Source organism: Sinohyriopsis cumingii, unplaced genomic scaffold, assembly GCF_028554795.1.
Source record: "Sinohyriopsis cumingii isolate HCF-2022 unplaced genomic scaffold, ASM2855479v2 utg000400l, whole genome shotgun sequence".
NCBI lineage: Eukaryota > Metazoa > Mollusca > Bivalvia > Unionida > Unionidae > Sinohyriopsis > Sinohyriopsis cumingii.
The window spans coordinates 1,530,850-1,547,608 of record NW_028315895.1 but is presented as its reverse complement, the minus strand read 5'-3'; the positions used below and the strand labels follow the sequence as shown (position 1 = coordinate 1,547,608).

The 16,759-nt window shown below is 33.9% G+C and overlaps 1 protein-coding gene across 1 annotated transcript in view; it reads left to right on the top strand.

Annotated features, from left to right (window-relative positions):
• The window catches only part of LOC149774192 (uncharacterized), an 85,718-nt gene that overhangs the window by 15,095 nt on the left and 53,864 nt on the right, over window positions 1-16,759 (top strand). The window contains exons 5-7 of the mRNA XM_089945704.1: window positions 2,147-2,374; window positions 2,875-3,099; window positions 6,026-6,056. Coding sequence (XP_089801830.1) covers window positions 2,147-2,374; window positions 2,875-3,099; window positions 6,026-6,056 — 484 coding nt within the window. The remainder of the gene's footprint in view (window positions 1-2,146; window positions 2,375-2,874; window positions 3,100-6,025; window positions 6,057-16,759) is intronic.

The following is a 16,759-nucleotide window of genomic DNA, read 5'->3' as shown; positions in this document are numbered from 1 at the left end:
ACAGAAAGCCATAAACAGGATACCAACTGGAAAAAAATAAACTTGCAAGCAGTTTTGGAAGGTTTATAGAACCCAAACCAGCAACCATTAACTGCTTTAACTGCCACACAACCGAAGATCTACACCACGTATTCAATATATCCCCAAAATATCAACCCGCTAGGAAAATATTTATCAAAAACCAAAACAGAGATTTGATCACCACACACATACGCAGAGTTACTTATGGACTCTAATAAAAATAAACAGTCAGCATATAAAAATATAAATAAAATCATTGACTCAGCATGACTTAGGAACAAAATATAATTACTATCACAACAAAACCAAAAAACCCAGTAACTAGCTAAATAAATTTAGAAGCCTCCACATAAAAACCCATAACATATCATTCAATTTTATAAAAATATTAATAAAAAATTCACTTGCGAAGCACCTATCAAAAACTAAGGAAACCGCAAAATCGGATGTCCTAGATGTCCTTAACGAACCGAGTAATCAGCTAGCACTCCGGTCCTAGATGTCCTTAACGAACCGTGTAATCGGCTAGGACTCCGGTCTCTTGCTAAATAAAGTAAAAATAACATTCAATCCCTAAAAACATTAATACATAAATAACTTAAAGAGGCAATATCTAAAAACTTATAAATAACATAACGTAGGAAACACACGCTAAACACCTCGACTAGTAATACCATAATAACCTTGAAAATCTCTCTTCATACATGATTTCTACTAACAACCTCTATAAAAAGCATAGAACAGCCCCCTTTTTAGAACATTTTAAAAAAAAACAACAACAAAAAAACACACAAAGAAAACAAGAAACAAGAAACACCAGGAATAAACAAGAAACCAACGATGTGAAGCAACCAGGACCGTTCCCGAGCTCTTCTTCCCACTAATGACAGCCAACCAATCAACTGTAAGAGACCTTTATGGACCCACAGATTGAGGCCAAACTATCAGAGTTCCTTGAACCCATAAAAGCCTGGGGGAGGTGGCACCATTCCCTTCCCCAGGAACAACCAGCAGGCTGAGGTGCAGTCAGAAAAAAGTGGCACATGCACAATTGTGCGCATGCCACTATAATTAAACTCAACAGCAGATATTAAATTTGTATGTTGCATGCCAATTTGTGATGCTTAATGCAGATGTAAAGGTTATAATATTTACCAGCCTATGTAAATGGTCCACATTGCCCTTCATGTATATAAAAATCAATACTTCAGGTTCACTAATACAGGTCCTGGCTACAGAAGCAACCCTAATAGATATATGGTGACTGTACACATCAATCTGATCAATACCCAATATTTTAGTTAGCCGATTCGTTGTTGCCATAAATGTAGTTGTAGAAATCACGAAAATAAATGTTACAAAAAACAATCATGTTCAACAATATAGAAAATAATAAAGATGGAGTCGGAAACTGGAGATACTTCATCAAAACGTTTGAAAATCTGTCAAATTTGTTCTAACCACTGCTTGAACCTGCAACTATTTTATTATTGAATAATAAATATTACATATTAATTACGTATTTCGTTATCAGTATCAATATGCCCAATGAGACTGCGTGTAAATGTTAAATTGAAATAAAATTCTGCATAAATTAAATCCAATCGTATTAACATCTTCCAAACCTGTGAGTCACTTTCAAACGACTGGTAACATGCCGAAAAACCAAGATAGATCAAGTAACGTTAGGTTATTGACGATTGCTGCTCTTATGTAAAAAGAGCTTACATATATTACAACGTTCGCTGCAACAAGTGTCCCAGATAACAAACATGGAACGTGAACAAGTAACATTAGCAAATATGTAAAAGGCAACACTCTGTGAAATAGCAAATTTGTGAACATTTTGCATTTAAAATTATTTTCAACAGCAGCTTGTATTACTCTAAAAGTGGAATGTATCCCATTTTTAATTAAGAACAGTTGTTAATGCCACTGATGAAATAAACTATGGATTGCTGTTTGACTGAAAAAGTCATTTTTGCGAATAGGACTCTTAAAACATTAGGCGAGTTTTCTGGTAAATTTAACAGTATCACACTTATTTTTTTCATACCTAATCATCAGATATATTAATCATTATTTCATATTTAAAATATAACTAATAATAATAATTATTATATAGTCAGACGCCCTGGTCATCTTTGAAGTAGCAAAGGGGCAATGGCCTACACAAAACCTTCCGTCCGAAATTCTTGAGAAAGCAGGTCAAATGATTCAGAGAGAATTTAAAGAGAAGTTTCCAGCTGGAATAGAATATGCAGAGGTGGCTGTACTGAATGGATACAATCTTCCCGTCAGAAAAATACTGTATGGTGTCCTCCCACGTTGGCCAGTTGCTTGGCTCAAACAGGTACTAAGGTTTCGACGAGTCAAGTATATACATCGACATAAACATTCCAATTCTAAAAAGGATCCCATTATTACATATAGAGGATTTTAGCAGGCCAATAGTTCTAATTGTAATTTTATAAGAAATCTACATAAACTAATAAAGGGCATTAAATATTGTCATTTTATAGGTAATTATATATATATTACAGATTTAGTGACAATGCCACTCTCATTTGATACTCAAGCTATGCAAAGATTGTTATAACATAAATTTGAGACTTTTGACTGTGCTAGATGTAAGACAATTATTGGAATGCATACAATAATTACTAGGCATTTCTAGTATCTTTCAACCAGTTACAGGCACATAATTCAGGCACTATAATTATGTTTAATTGTTTTATATTGAAAAGTGATTGCATACTTGTTATGTGTGTGTATATATATATATTACATTCATGTCTTTTATATACATATGGCACAGAAATTTGCTTATGATATATCCTATTGATATCTTAGGTGATAGAAGTGTTTGTGACTGAATGTTTTCAACTGGCCAGCGACCAAGGGATAAAATCCATTGCCTTCATGATCCCCAGCATTACTTATCACTTAGCAGAAATGTATGCTTCTGTCCTCCATAGTTGTGTTGAAATGCAAATCTGCGACAAACCTTCACTCAGTATTTCAACGCAGAACATAGTCATCAAAGATGGTTGCACTGGATCAAACATGTTAAAAAAGGTAGGTCCTAATGTTGAAACGAACAAATCATTCAGCAGTCAGTTCCTGTTTCACTTTCTTGTTAGTTTATTTTTGTTTTACCTACGTTTATTATCATATGACCTTTTGTACATGTTTGGAAATTCTGACTTTCTACATAAATATTTTTAGAATATATTCATTGTAGAATCAAAATACATTTTATAAAACTTAAGGAACGTAATAGTGTATAATGGTATAGAGATTAAGCCTATTTAATTTTAGTCAAGCATTTTACAAGTTGTACAAAAGTACATACATACAATTTCTGTCATTCAAAATGGAAACTTAAAGTAAATTCAGTACTTGGTTAGTAATATGATTTATTAATAATAAATCATCGTTTCAAAAGGAGAATATATATCCTTTTTCAATTCAGAACAAGGAAAATATCCTTTTACAATTCAGAACCTTTCTCCAGAATTGTATCACAATGATTTGTTTATTTGTGGTGATGTTTAAGAAATTCTTATATTTAGCACTCTTCACTCCATATTGAAAAAGCTACGACTGTAGTTATTTTGGAAAAGCAAAAGCCGCGCATTTCATTTATTGTATTACACATGATATTATTCCAATTTCCTTAACATATATGTCATTGACGGTAAAATAGTTTGATAAATTTTCATCAATTTAACCATTTGTTTCCACAAATCCTGGCTTCGAATCATGCAATGTTTCACCCTTTTTTCTTACCTCAGAATAGATGGTTCAATATTAAAAAAATATTTAAAAAACATGGTTTATATACGAAATATTAATTGTTGGTTGCATTCTTTCTTTACATCTAATAGCTGAAGTTTCAATGATGTTGCCTCCTGTGAGCTAGAATCCATCATTTCTGTTACAATAACTTCATCGGAAATAATAACGTTGGATGTCTTGAGCACTTTGCTGTAATAGAATGTAAAATGCAAGAGGGCTTTGTCCATGTCTTTCGTGAAAAGATGGGATGTATATTCTCTCAAGAAGTTCAATGAAACTTGTATACATTCTAAGAGATAAGATATCGTTCTAATCTAATATTCTTTAATTGATTTTGTTTTGATCTTCGGGGATCTAGTATACATGTGTTTCAAATGGAAAGATTCCGATGTAGTTTATTACCCTCATTCAAAAAGATATTTGAAAAATCGATGAGAAGTTTAGTTGTATGCACTGAGAGCTACATGTAGAAACTTTAAAAAATATTTATTTTATTATTACTTTATTGTGAAATATAGAGATTTATTGGCAAAATAGTTTTCATATTTGTTTTCATTCCTATATTTTCACATCATGTCATGCAATGTTTGATTGAGTGCGTCTAGAAAATTGTACCTGCAACAACAAAAATGAGTACTTTGTGTGCTAGAAACAAATAAATAGAAACTGCCTTTCATTATAGACATGAAAATTAATATTTGGTAAAGAACTTTGACTAGACGCTGTTTATGTCTCTCATGTTATTTTCTCTTACCTACTTGACAGCAACGAAAGTCGATAAACTGTGATGCATTGTTTAATCGGATCTGCATTGTTTTGAGATAGGTTCAAAAAGTTTACAAAATGACAAAAATGTAATTTACAGCAACAGATTAGGTCAACCCAATCCTACCCGCTTTCTTATATCACGTATATTTATATGATCACCATATGAAAGCAAGGTGAATTTACGAAATGGGATTGGGGGTAAGTGAAGACAGAGTTTAATCTTGTAAAGTTCCATTTTGGAGCAAGTGTGGAATATAATAAAACAAAAATTATCTTTTCCCAAGCTACTACTGGATATATTTTATCCTGTAGTTCCGAAAATTTCAATTTTAACACATGGCTTTGCCACGCGTTAAATTATCATGTTTTTATTACACAGTGAAATGTATCCGGTATTGACATTGGAAATAATTTTTGTAATATCAAAATATAAATATTCTGGTATCAGTGTGCATCCCTTTTCTGGTGGTAATTCTGTTTACTGGATGATGTATCCTACATTATAAATGCAGCTACCTTTACCCAAAAGATCGATGGCTATTTTTCTTTTAAAGTTATTTAATTTTGATATGTCACAGAATAAGGTGTCTTGAAACAGCTTCCATACATAATTCTCTATTTTCCACTGTAAGGAACTGAAGTTGCAGTACATTACAAGTTGAGCTCATTGTAATGAATAGGTTGGCTTTAGATGGCATAGTGCATGTGCGCATTTTGAATCAACAATCTGTCCTGTCTTGGTTCATTTGACTTTAAGATTTGATCTAATTTTCGCCTAACACCAACATTAGACTAGATCGATAAATTAGCCTCTCACGCACGATGATATTGATTAGCAGTTTAGGGGCTGATATCACATATTCATTAAAACATGCAAAAATCTGCAGCAAGTTTTAATTGCACATATTGGTGTACATTTTATCCACTTACCGATATTGCATGCGGCTGTGGAGCTACCGTCGGCGTAATGTTTTTTTTGTTTGCATGTACATTATATTTCCAGAGCAAATCCTATATTGTATGACTTGTAAATCCATGTGAAATAGCACAACCCTCTCTCCTGTGGCTATTTTGAATTTCGCCCTAGATGTATATGTTACCAATTACCGGTATATGTCTAAAGTGTTTCCAGGTTTGTTCCAGAACGATTTGCATGCAGCGAAATTGCTCATTTCCATGAACAGGTCACATTAGATCCATATATCGTCCACCATTATTAACATATATTTGGGGGCGTGATTTATCAGAATAATATTAGACTTAATGTCGCAAATTAACTTTTACATGAATTAATTATTAGCATCCATCACACATTAAATATTTTATTGAGAGTTTGTCTGTACCATTTAATTTGCCTGTATTTCAATTAAGATATCTCTGTATTTTGTTGGGTCATTTTACATATAACAATTATATAACTTTATTTGTATTGCAGGTGTTTGAAGAGGAATGGGCCCGTAGAATAGGTATGATGGTTACATGTTTCTGAAAATGTGTTATGTTTAAAGCAAAACTTATAACTGTGTCTAATTGAATAACTGTGTTAATTGAATAAATCAGTTGTTATTTCAAAGTCATGATAAGGATGATTCCATATATAGACGAATTTCATTTTAAAATATTTTTAAAATTACGACTAAAGTCTTAAGAGGGAAAATATAAAACTAAAGAGAGTAACACACAGAAGAATGATGATCTCATGAACCATAAAATGAATGTGAAGTAAGACCATGCTCTGTTCCTATGTTGCCAAATACCTTTGTATATACATTTCCCATACATATTCACATTTGTCTATGACATTTACAATACGATTGTGTTTAAAGAATTGCGTAAAATGTCCATACTTTTCCAATGTTACATTAAAAATGTTTATCGTATCTCATATTTGTTAACCTTGCCATATTTCCCACCAGGCCTACAGCGATTCCTTCCTCTGTCAGTAAAAGATTGTATTCTCACATAATAGCTTCCCCCGTAAATTATAATCTTGTTGAAAAAAAGTCTTGCTGATCTGGGCAGATTGAGTTTGAATTTCTTTCAGTAGGAATGTAAATTATAAAAACACATGGGTTTAATTGCAACAAAATGTAATGAAAATAACTATTGTCCATTATTTCATTAATTAAAAGCAAACAATTGCATTGTTATTGGTTAGATACAATATTTATTTAAAATACATTTTTTCCTTAGAACATATATATTTGCTTTCTTGCCACATTAAATTCCTGTCTCCATTTGCAGTGATGAATAACATTGAAGTATAATGTGGCATAACACTTTAAACATGATATTACATTGAATCAATAGTCCATTTGAACCTCAACTATATCTGGATCATAACTTCCCTAAATTTGCAAGCCAATATCATTGGTCTGTTGTTAATAAAACAACTATGTCTCCTGATTGCTTAGTCAAAGACATTAGTGGCAGATAAGTGGTGCCACACTCCTAATGGCTAGTTTGGAAACTTCCCTTTGAAATGCATTCATTCATTGGTAGCTTCACACATTGGTGCGATGTACAAAGGATAAGAAGTATGAAATTTTTGTACTTGTTTCAAATATTTTGGTTGATAAGTTCATGGGTATTTGCAGTCCCAGACACACCAAAAGTGTGATGCAGTTGTTAGAGAGTACGTTTAGAGTCACTAATGCTGATACTTTCTACAACGTGGAATGACTTTGTTCCTAAGGAGCACCTGATGATTATGGTGTTTCTTTGACGAATATCTTAATCTTAATGAGACAAACCAGAAACAAGAAATACCTTAGAATGACAAGTTTAAAATGGGGTGGGGGTAATAGACTCTCTTTCTGGAAGTTGTGGGAGCAACACTTCTTTTTGTATGCTTATGTGTATAATTACCTTATGCCCTGAAAAAATGTTTTGATCCAAATGACGCTATATTACTAGGACTTATATGATTTAGATTTATCTATTTTAGAATGTATGCATCAATCTATCTATGTTTATTGCCCTAGGATTCTTTTCTAGACTTGACTGAGTCATATAAAGAATGGCTAATGAAATCATATCCGGTCAAAAGAAGAACAAAATAACAGATTAGTGTTTCGTAGAGTTACTTATGATGACGTCGTGTCATTTAATTTTTTCTCAGTCATGATTTCACATGACAATGATAAGAAATAATGTGCTCAGGGATCGTTATGGTCATTGGTGGACTTTTATTTGTTTTATGGTTTGGTAATAACCTGTTAATATTAGTTACATGGTTTCTTACTAGCCTTGATTGGATTGATGTATGTCCGATTAAGGCTAGTGCAACAAATCCATGTAAACTTTCCATGGTGTCATTCTATACTGGGTTGCTGACGAATTTACACATGCAATAAATTCATTATGTACGAAATTTATTATTAGAAGATGAAAGCTTGGGATGGTGACAAGATCAATATGCAATACAAGGACACTGATTCACTGCATTTGCATGTAACGATCAATGATGTGTATACGGACAAGGATGAGGAATCATTGGTAACCGAGTCCAAAAAATCAGTTGAGTAAGGAACCAAGGAACCTAAACTTGTTACGTTCAATGATGCATGCTCTGGTAAACCTATCGAAGGGTATGTGAGACAAAATGTATTCAGGCATTGGTGGATCAAGAAGGTGAAAGGAGTTTAACATGTGTTTGTGTGAAAGACACGACATGTATGTGAAAATGTCTTATCAAGAAATGTAACTTTGCACACACGTCAAATCTGATCCAGACAAAGATACATCAGATGGGATGGGTGTGTATCATTGCTCTAATGTAAGTTTGCCATACACAACAAATCTATATTCATCCGTATTGGAGTCGTCAATGAGGAAGCTGCATCGGTTGTGGAAAAGTCATTACAACACTACTGATCACCTATCTGGCATTAACCATCTTAAAATCTTTTTCAACAATATCTGGGGGTTTCTCTGATCCAGCTGGATCAATGATTCAAACGTTAACTGAAGTTGGAAACATGTCACCATGCTTGGTTAGTTTGGAATTTCTTTACACAGAAAAGTCAATGACGTTGAATTTTCTTCTTCGTGATGCCATTGAATATCATTTGTTGTATAAGAAAATCCTGCCTTTATAATGTGTGCGATACAACGTGAAACTTGTACTGCAAATCCAACGCAGATTCAAACATGCAATGATTGAACTAGAATCACTGGAATTTGTATTCGCTGTTTAGCAAAGAAGTTCCCATTCAATGGTTTATAGTAAACTCAAATGCAGGTTTATGAAAGATTGGCATTGAGGTCGCTACTGCATTATATAAGTTACCAGGGACACCATGGAGTACGTATGCTGATGAAAAGCATGTCATACTTCCTCCAGGACCTAGATATATGTATAGTGAGGCTGTAACATGGATGGACATACCACTTGATTCTAACAACCGTTCAAAGGCTAGAGAAGTGGCAACATATTGTGAAGATACTGCATGTTACTGACATGATCTAGCTTATAAACCATCATCTGATTTCTGTTCATGTCAAATTGCTGAGTCAAGACGATCCATCCTACACTCAGGGAAAGAATTGAGGAGTTAAAATGGTTAATAATGCCCTTGGTGGGACATTTGGTGTTACAGGACAGTATGATAAACATGAAAACTAAGTTTCATGACCCAAATCTACTACAGCCCATGTGGTAATTGGAAAGGTGAAGCTGCTGTTTAAATTGTTAGCCAGCACAGCACAGGTTATCCATATAGCTGCTTGAGCATGGTTGGACAAACAAGCGCTTTGGCAAGGCTGATATTTTGTTCCTTCCAGATGATAGCGTAAGGGGTGGCACATACAGTTATGCGTTAGCTATTGTAAATGGTGCCATTAAATTCAAAGAAGAGGAGCTCCTTGCATCAAAAGATTCAGCAAGTGTATCTGATGTGCTTGAAAATATTTATGCATGTTCACTGCTAACATGCGGATGGATCTTGCAAGTTGATCTGGGCAAATAATTTCTCCTAGGCGTTGCTGCTTTATTGAGAAAACATAAGGTATGGTTTCTGTTTGGACATGTTAACAAACACTGCAAACAGGCTTTTGTAAAATGATTTAGCTGTCCATTTGCAGAATGATTATTCGAAAATTAATACATGCAGTTCACGAAGTCTCAAATTACTCGCTGTTGCAAGTGGGTTGCACAACGTCAATCAATCATACAAGCACTAAATAATAAATAACAATAGTGTCAAAAGTTGCGGAAGAGATTCAGCAGAAGACTGTCAAGGTTATGTGCAAAATGATTTCATATCCACCGTCTTTAGGCTCACTTGGTAACACTTCGTTTGTTATCTGTATGCACCAGTGAAGTTGAGAGGCAGACAAAATCTTGCTACTGTGCTGGTATGGTCACCACCACCCAGTCAATATTTAGAACAATTCCTCAATTTTGTAATGAAGAAGGTTGTCATTGGACCTTTGAAAATCATATAAATACCACTATTACGATACCTTTAGAGTTGAAATATTACATTTTTGTAAAGGCCACTGTATATTGAAAAGGTATGGACCAAGTATGTATACGGAAGAGTTTAAACAAGCCACTGGTTGGATGTTTGATTTTTATAACGAAATGATCAAAACAGTTGCAGTCTGAGACATTAATGAAAAACACGAAAGTTTGCAAGCCTTTATGCAAGAAGTAGTTTTGGAAAGACTCAGAAAACGAACTCGAGCATGTCCACGTAATTGAGAACCAACATACAAACCTGAACTAGGACATTCGTATGAACCTCAACCATTACACATATTTTTCACATTTCCAACTATTAAGAAATTATTTGCATTTCCACCTGTTGAAAAGGGAATATATGCACTCGCACATTTACCTGAACCCACACGAACAAAACTTACTTGAGGCAAACCAGATGCATCCACACTGGAATAAATACAAATGCCTAACTCTCAAGAATAAATTAAGTGGTTAAATGGGTTATAGAACAAGAGGAAGTGAAACAAAGACATGGCATCATGACATATTATTCCAAAGACAGAAATGAAATCGAAGAAATACTCGACAACGTTGACATTTCCACAATGATTATTTATTTCGCCATACACATCGATGATTATGTGAGTTCTGGTGGAACAAATATGATGTTTATCAAGGATTCGAATGATCATTAAAATTATACAACGTATAATATTGCATGACCTTAATTACATGCTAATGATGCAGGTGGACAAGCTGTCATCTTTGATGGCTAGCCACATTTTAGCTTTTGATTTCTATAGTATTTACAACAACTTTATGAAAGTTTATTGAGGTTTTGCATACGATACTTCTCAGTCATTGATCTGGTTTTTGCAGAGATTTTTACAAGGTTAATTTTGGAGCCAAGTATACATTAATATTACAATGAAAGGACTCCTCCAGCGATACAATTTGGCATCCCTACGATGTTGCTTCTGGCCAGATTGTGTTGTTATCATTAACATTGTGGATGCTTGTGCTAATCACTTTGCTGGCCATAGAACACATTTTGTTCTTGTTTACAGTCACAGGTGGTTACATATACATTGTTGTGATCCTGTCCAGTACGTTTATGTTGATGGAAAACACAGTTGGCCAAATGAGGGTCTTTGACACACCTCTGATATCCCTTAACCAATACGTTTTTGCAACTGCGGGAGTCACATCTCCTAACAGTGCTGGCATAGCCTCAAGGAATGGAAATATTCCACTTGTCTTTTGCTTTTATGCCGCTTCTGATTTTGACAATTTAATGCTGCCGATGTGTTTTTCGTTTGGCTGAATAAAGCTGATTAAGATGAGTTTGGGTCAGGCACATGGGAATAATTCCAATTAACGTTGCCCAGATAGCCTTAGTGTAATCCTGTAATCATTTTGTATTGCTCTCTATATTTTCGCAAGCTGCCATTTGCTATGGAAAAACTTAACTTTGTGACAGGATATTATTATATGAAAAATGCAACAGGTATAATTACCATGTGCTCAATTTTCCAGAACTGCATCTGGAATGGGTCTGAAATGGGATTGAAAGACGACTAAGAAGTGGAAAACGACTTCAATAACAGCATAACGACAAGCAAATGACCTCCCCACTGACAAGTTTTGATTTACACAACTTGGCATGATCTGTCAAGCATTTCCAAGGTGCCTTTGTGCGGAATGAACCTGCAATGATGATGCCACCCATAAGGGAAATTGGCATCGTCAACAAGGATTCATGAACAGGGCCTGAGACTCATCGTGTTGTATATGTGCAGACAGACAATAATCTATTGGAATTTGCATTGTAAGCACTTTTTGCCCCACTTTTAGTCGTTCGTTATTGAACCTGGGATGGTACACGACAACTGATGTTTATTTCAACTTGTTTGGGTAACAGTGCTTAGGCGAAGAGAAGAATGGTCATTTCAGACACTATTCAGCGTCGCAATCTGTTTGTTTCCATATGAACGTGGTTCTAGGCCCTCAAAAAGTACAGTCGCCAGTGACTTAAATATATCTATCACTTTAGGTCATTTGTACCAGTCAAATGAATAACTGCTTAGAAGTGCATACGCATGATACAACTGTACGTGACGAGCCTGTCGAGCAATTATAATACTCAGTAACATTAGTAATAGAACTATGATAGACACTCAATACCAGTGCGAGAAAATAATCGAAGTGGAGCAGCAGCTGTGAGATAAAATCGTCAAGATAACTGCGCTTCTCATGAAAAGCAAACACTTGTGTTGTGACTATAGATGATGTTTGCAGAATCGCAACATTAGTGGCCACAATTTGTCTATATCTGGCTGGAAATATGCCTTAGTTAACTATTCTAGCTTCACTAATCGCAATTGTTGATGAAATCTTATCAATAGTAACCTGTGTGACTTGTGGCGCTGGTTAAATAATGTCAACACGGCTGCTTTCGCAAATGCATGTCTATTTAGAACGTATCTCGGTGATACAAAGCAGCTTAAATCCAATTAATATAATCTACTCTAAGGATAAAATAATTAGATTGGCCAAGTTTGACCCCATGATGGCAGACACAAAATCACAGAAAACTCCGAAGACAATTACGGAACCAGGAGAGAGTAGATAGTAAAAATCGAGTAGATATTTAAATGTTTGTAAATTAATGACAGGTTCCTTAATCACCACTTGCATGATTTCACAATCAAATGATGGAGTGGTATGGTATAGCTGATTATGCCGATTACTGTTCTAGGTTGAATTCTTCAATCTCCACCATGACTTTATCTTGCAGGGTCAGATATCGGTAATGTTCTCATGTGAGCATAGAGAACTTTATATGAGGACAACGTGATCAGTGGTAAAAGGCTGTGACCTAGATCAGTTATACGAATCCAACATTGTTATTATCATATTATACCAGGTATAATCTCCTATCATGTCCTCAGTAGAATCACTTTGACTAATGAGAAGGCAAGAAACTAATGGGGTTGGGGTGGGGATAGTGCATACCGAGTCAGTAGAAAACTGTTGGTGAGAGCTAGGCGATATTTGGCGTTACTCCCACCACACTTTGGACTCTTAGAAGTTTCAGTATACACACAACGAGAAATGATAAATGTAATTTGGTATGCATATTACACATTTCACTTCGAATAATTGTGTATTAACTGCAGTGGTTAACAATATATTTACCCAGAAGATCCTGAAATGTTCTATTAATTTGCTTTATTTTCGAATGATTCATGACGATCACATTCTTCCTCTTTCCCTTTTCCAATGCTTTCTACCTCAAATTAATAAAGCCATTTGCAATATAGTTTTCCTGATTTACCTCATTTCAATTAAAGATGGACCATCGCATGCTAACTATGATTCACAGCCTGATTTATCAAAAACGATCCCATATTTTCCTTCGATAGGGTTGAAATTCTTCTCGTCTAGAAACACTAGAGTATTATTCACAGTAAAGTATATTATCATTTTTATAGATTAAAGGTTGTTTAAAATGACAATTTATGACCAGTGCTTTTGTCACAAAAGGGTTTAAGTAGTCTAATTCCAGGACATTTATTAAGATTTAGAAGTATGAAAGTAAAGTAAACAGTTTCATCTATCATGATTAACACAAATTAATTTAATCTCCAATTATCCATATGATCTATTTTTCTATTCACATTGGTCTTTTGTAGTTTTACATTAAATTTTATTTTTAAAATGAAATTTGAACCTGGTCCTCACAGCATACTTCATACCTTTGCATAATCATTCAGGGATGAATTGGTTGCCAAAACTATCACCGGCTAAGACAGCTTTTGGAACTATTTCATCACTATGATGGACAATTATCAATATTGCTGTCAAATGTCAAAACATACAGAATATCCACATGAAACAAGCAAACTAAAATCCAAAGGTATCACACGACATTTCATTTAAATATAAAGCCTGAGCCAGAATTGAATTTGACACTAGTTAGAACCAGGGCTGTTATATGTGCGGCAAAAATGTATCAGGAATCATTCCAGCAATACCATTACTCCTGTTCTTGCTGCAATTTATTTGCATATATCCCTTTATAACAGAAAAAAATGTAAATTGTAAAACAAAATTAACAGTAATTATATAATTCTCTTTTTGTTTTATCATGAAAAATGTTTTAATGACAAGTCCTTAATATGACACACACTTTTCTGTTTATTCATCTAACATACTTTAATTACTATTGCATAATAGTAATAACAAGAAGAAGAAGAAAAAGAAGAATTTTGTTTATTGCTTACAGGTGTTATTGGAATAGTTATGTATAATTAATTTTTAGTGTGCCTGACTTTTGTAAATGTTTGATGGTTGTAGATTTAGTTTCTGCATACCTGACTTTGTCCATGATTATAACCTGTAAATATAATGTTTACTAATATTTGAGTTCAAGGACTAACCATGTTAAATTGGTTCTCCCATTCGAATGGTTATATTTCCAGAATATTTTCTTGCATCATACGTCCAGTGGCAATGTGTATAAATTGTGAGTTAGGTACGCAAGTGATTCATTCATGTTTAAGATTAGGCACTGGGAATCTGTTGAGTTTACAGATGTATTGCTGAAATAAGAAATAATTTGAGACAAAGTATTTATTTAAATCATTCAGTGGAGTTACTAATGTACTCATTGACCTTGAATTAATGCATCATTGGCATAACATGACATTAAATTTAGTTGGTTCATCAGGACGTTCAAGATTATGGGAATTTATTCAGAACACTCTGTACTATTGAACAGTGTGATAGGACATGTTGGATTATTTGGAATTTCATGCATAATGCTTTAAGCGTCTTTTGAATTTTCACTATGTATTTTAAGGAATTTAATTATTTGCTGAATTTTAATTAAATTGGTTAGTTTCACTTCCTCTGTTACATATTTTGAGACCTAAAATGTGAACAGAATGAATGTGCCCTATGAGCATATGTTCCCATTAGTTAGTTCTATATGAAATTAAGATTCTACAGGATACGAACATTTGCAGCATGTTTCCAAGCAGATCCAAGTCAACGAATAAGAATACTGAATATGTTTTGAACCTATATTTCATTTGCAATAAAAGCAAGCATGAGAAAGAATGTCATACGAACACAATTTAATTCACCAGAAGTAACGTAGTCAAAACGACATTTAGTATTTCATGCTATATCAAGCATACACTGAAAGAGGATTCTCAGTAAATATGTTGAAAATAAGCAATACAAGGTACGAAATTTCGTACCGTCCATTGCCAATATCTACTGTATACTATCCATACAGCTAATCAACATAAATGTCCCATTATGGAAGGAAGACATATCTTTCATTATTAAAATGGAGATTTGTCTACTCTTGTACTTTTTCTCAAATTGCACATATTTTACAGAATCCCAGTACTCAGTGTCCATGCTAGGGACTGAATCAGGAGAAATAGTCACCAACGAGTTTGCCACTTTACAAAACACTTACCCAAAAGGCAAAGTTCACTTTATTTTGCACTGATTTCATTACATTCTTTGAGAACGACATATTAATAATCAAAGTAAAATGTTGACATTGTTGTAAGATTTCCCTTCAAAGATGAGGGCAGAAAGATAGAAAAGGAAGTCTTTTCTTCTATAATAAATTTTGGTGCTAATGTTATGATCATAGATACAATTAATTGTATTGCTCTCTACTGAGTTTCTAATGACTCTTCACACTCACGTGCCTTAAAAACATGTGAAAAGTGAATTTTTGTTGATCAATTACTAATAAAAGTAATCATTATATCCAATAATTCATCATATGAAGAGATGAAACAGGAACCTCTACAATGGAAGACAATGCCTATTTTAGACTGAGATATTTTACAGGTTCTTTGTTGTACAACAATTTTGATGGGATATAAAACGTTTTAATATTTTTATCAACTGGAATATTATTGCATAATAAACATAATACTCTTACATGAAAATATGCAAGAAGGTTTGTCTGAAGCGACTATTGAAAGGAGGGGTAATTTTATCCAGATATTAGGATCAATCTTGGAGTCAGACTTATCATGTTTAAAATATTAAACAGCTTTGATTAAGATGACTTTTGGAAAGTAGAAAGGTAAAGGTTACAATTTAGTACTATGTTTAACATATATGAATTAAATGAAGCACAGCTCTGCAAAGCAAGATTTCATAACTGCTGATTAGTATATTTTGAAGTAAAAATTTGGGTCCGACTATGTAATATTGGGCTGCCAGGACTCCATAAACAATATATCAGAATCATCACTGTATAGATACATAACAAGAAGCTCAACAGTGGATTAAATTACACACACACACACACACACACATCTCTCTCTCTCTCTCTCTCTCTCTCTCTCTCTCTCTCTCTCTATATATATATATATATATATATATATATATATATATATATATATATCTGTGTGTGTGTGTGTGTGTGTGTGTGTGTGTGTGTGTGTCTTTTATTGTGTCCAGCAATGCATTATTTGAGAGCATAACCCTCTACCTATACTGAACCCACTTATCGGCTGCTTTAATGAAATAAGTTCAAACAATTGATATAGAGTGCTATTTAAGACACAAATTCGAGATATTGTGCAAGAGGCACATATGTGTATCATACCTCTATAGTTTCTGGGTTTTGCATTGAGATGTATTTGAGTTCCATACAATAGGCGGATGGAATACTGTTTTGAG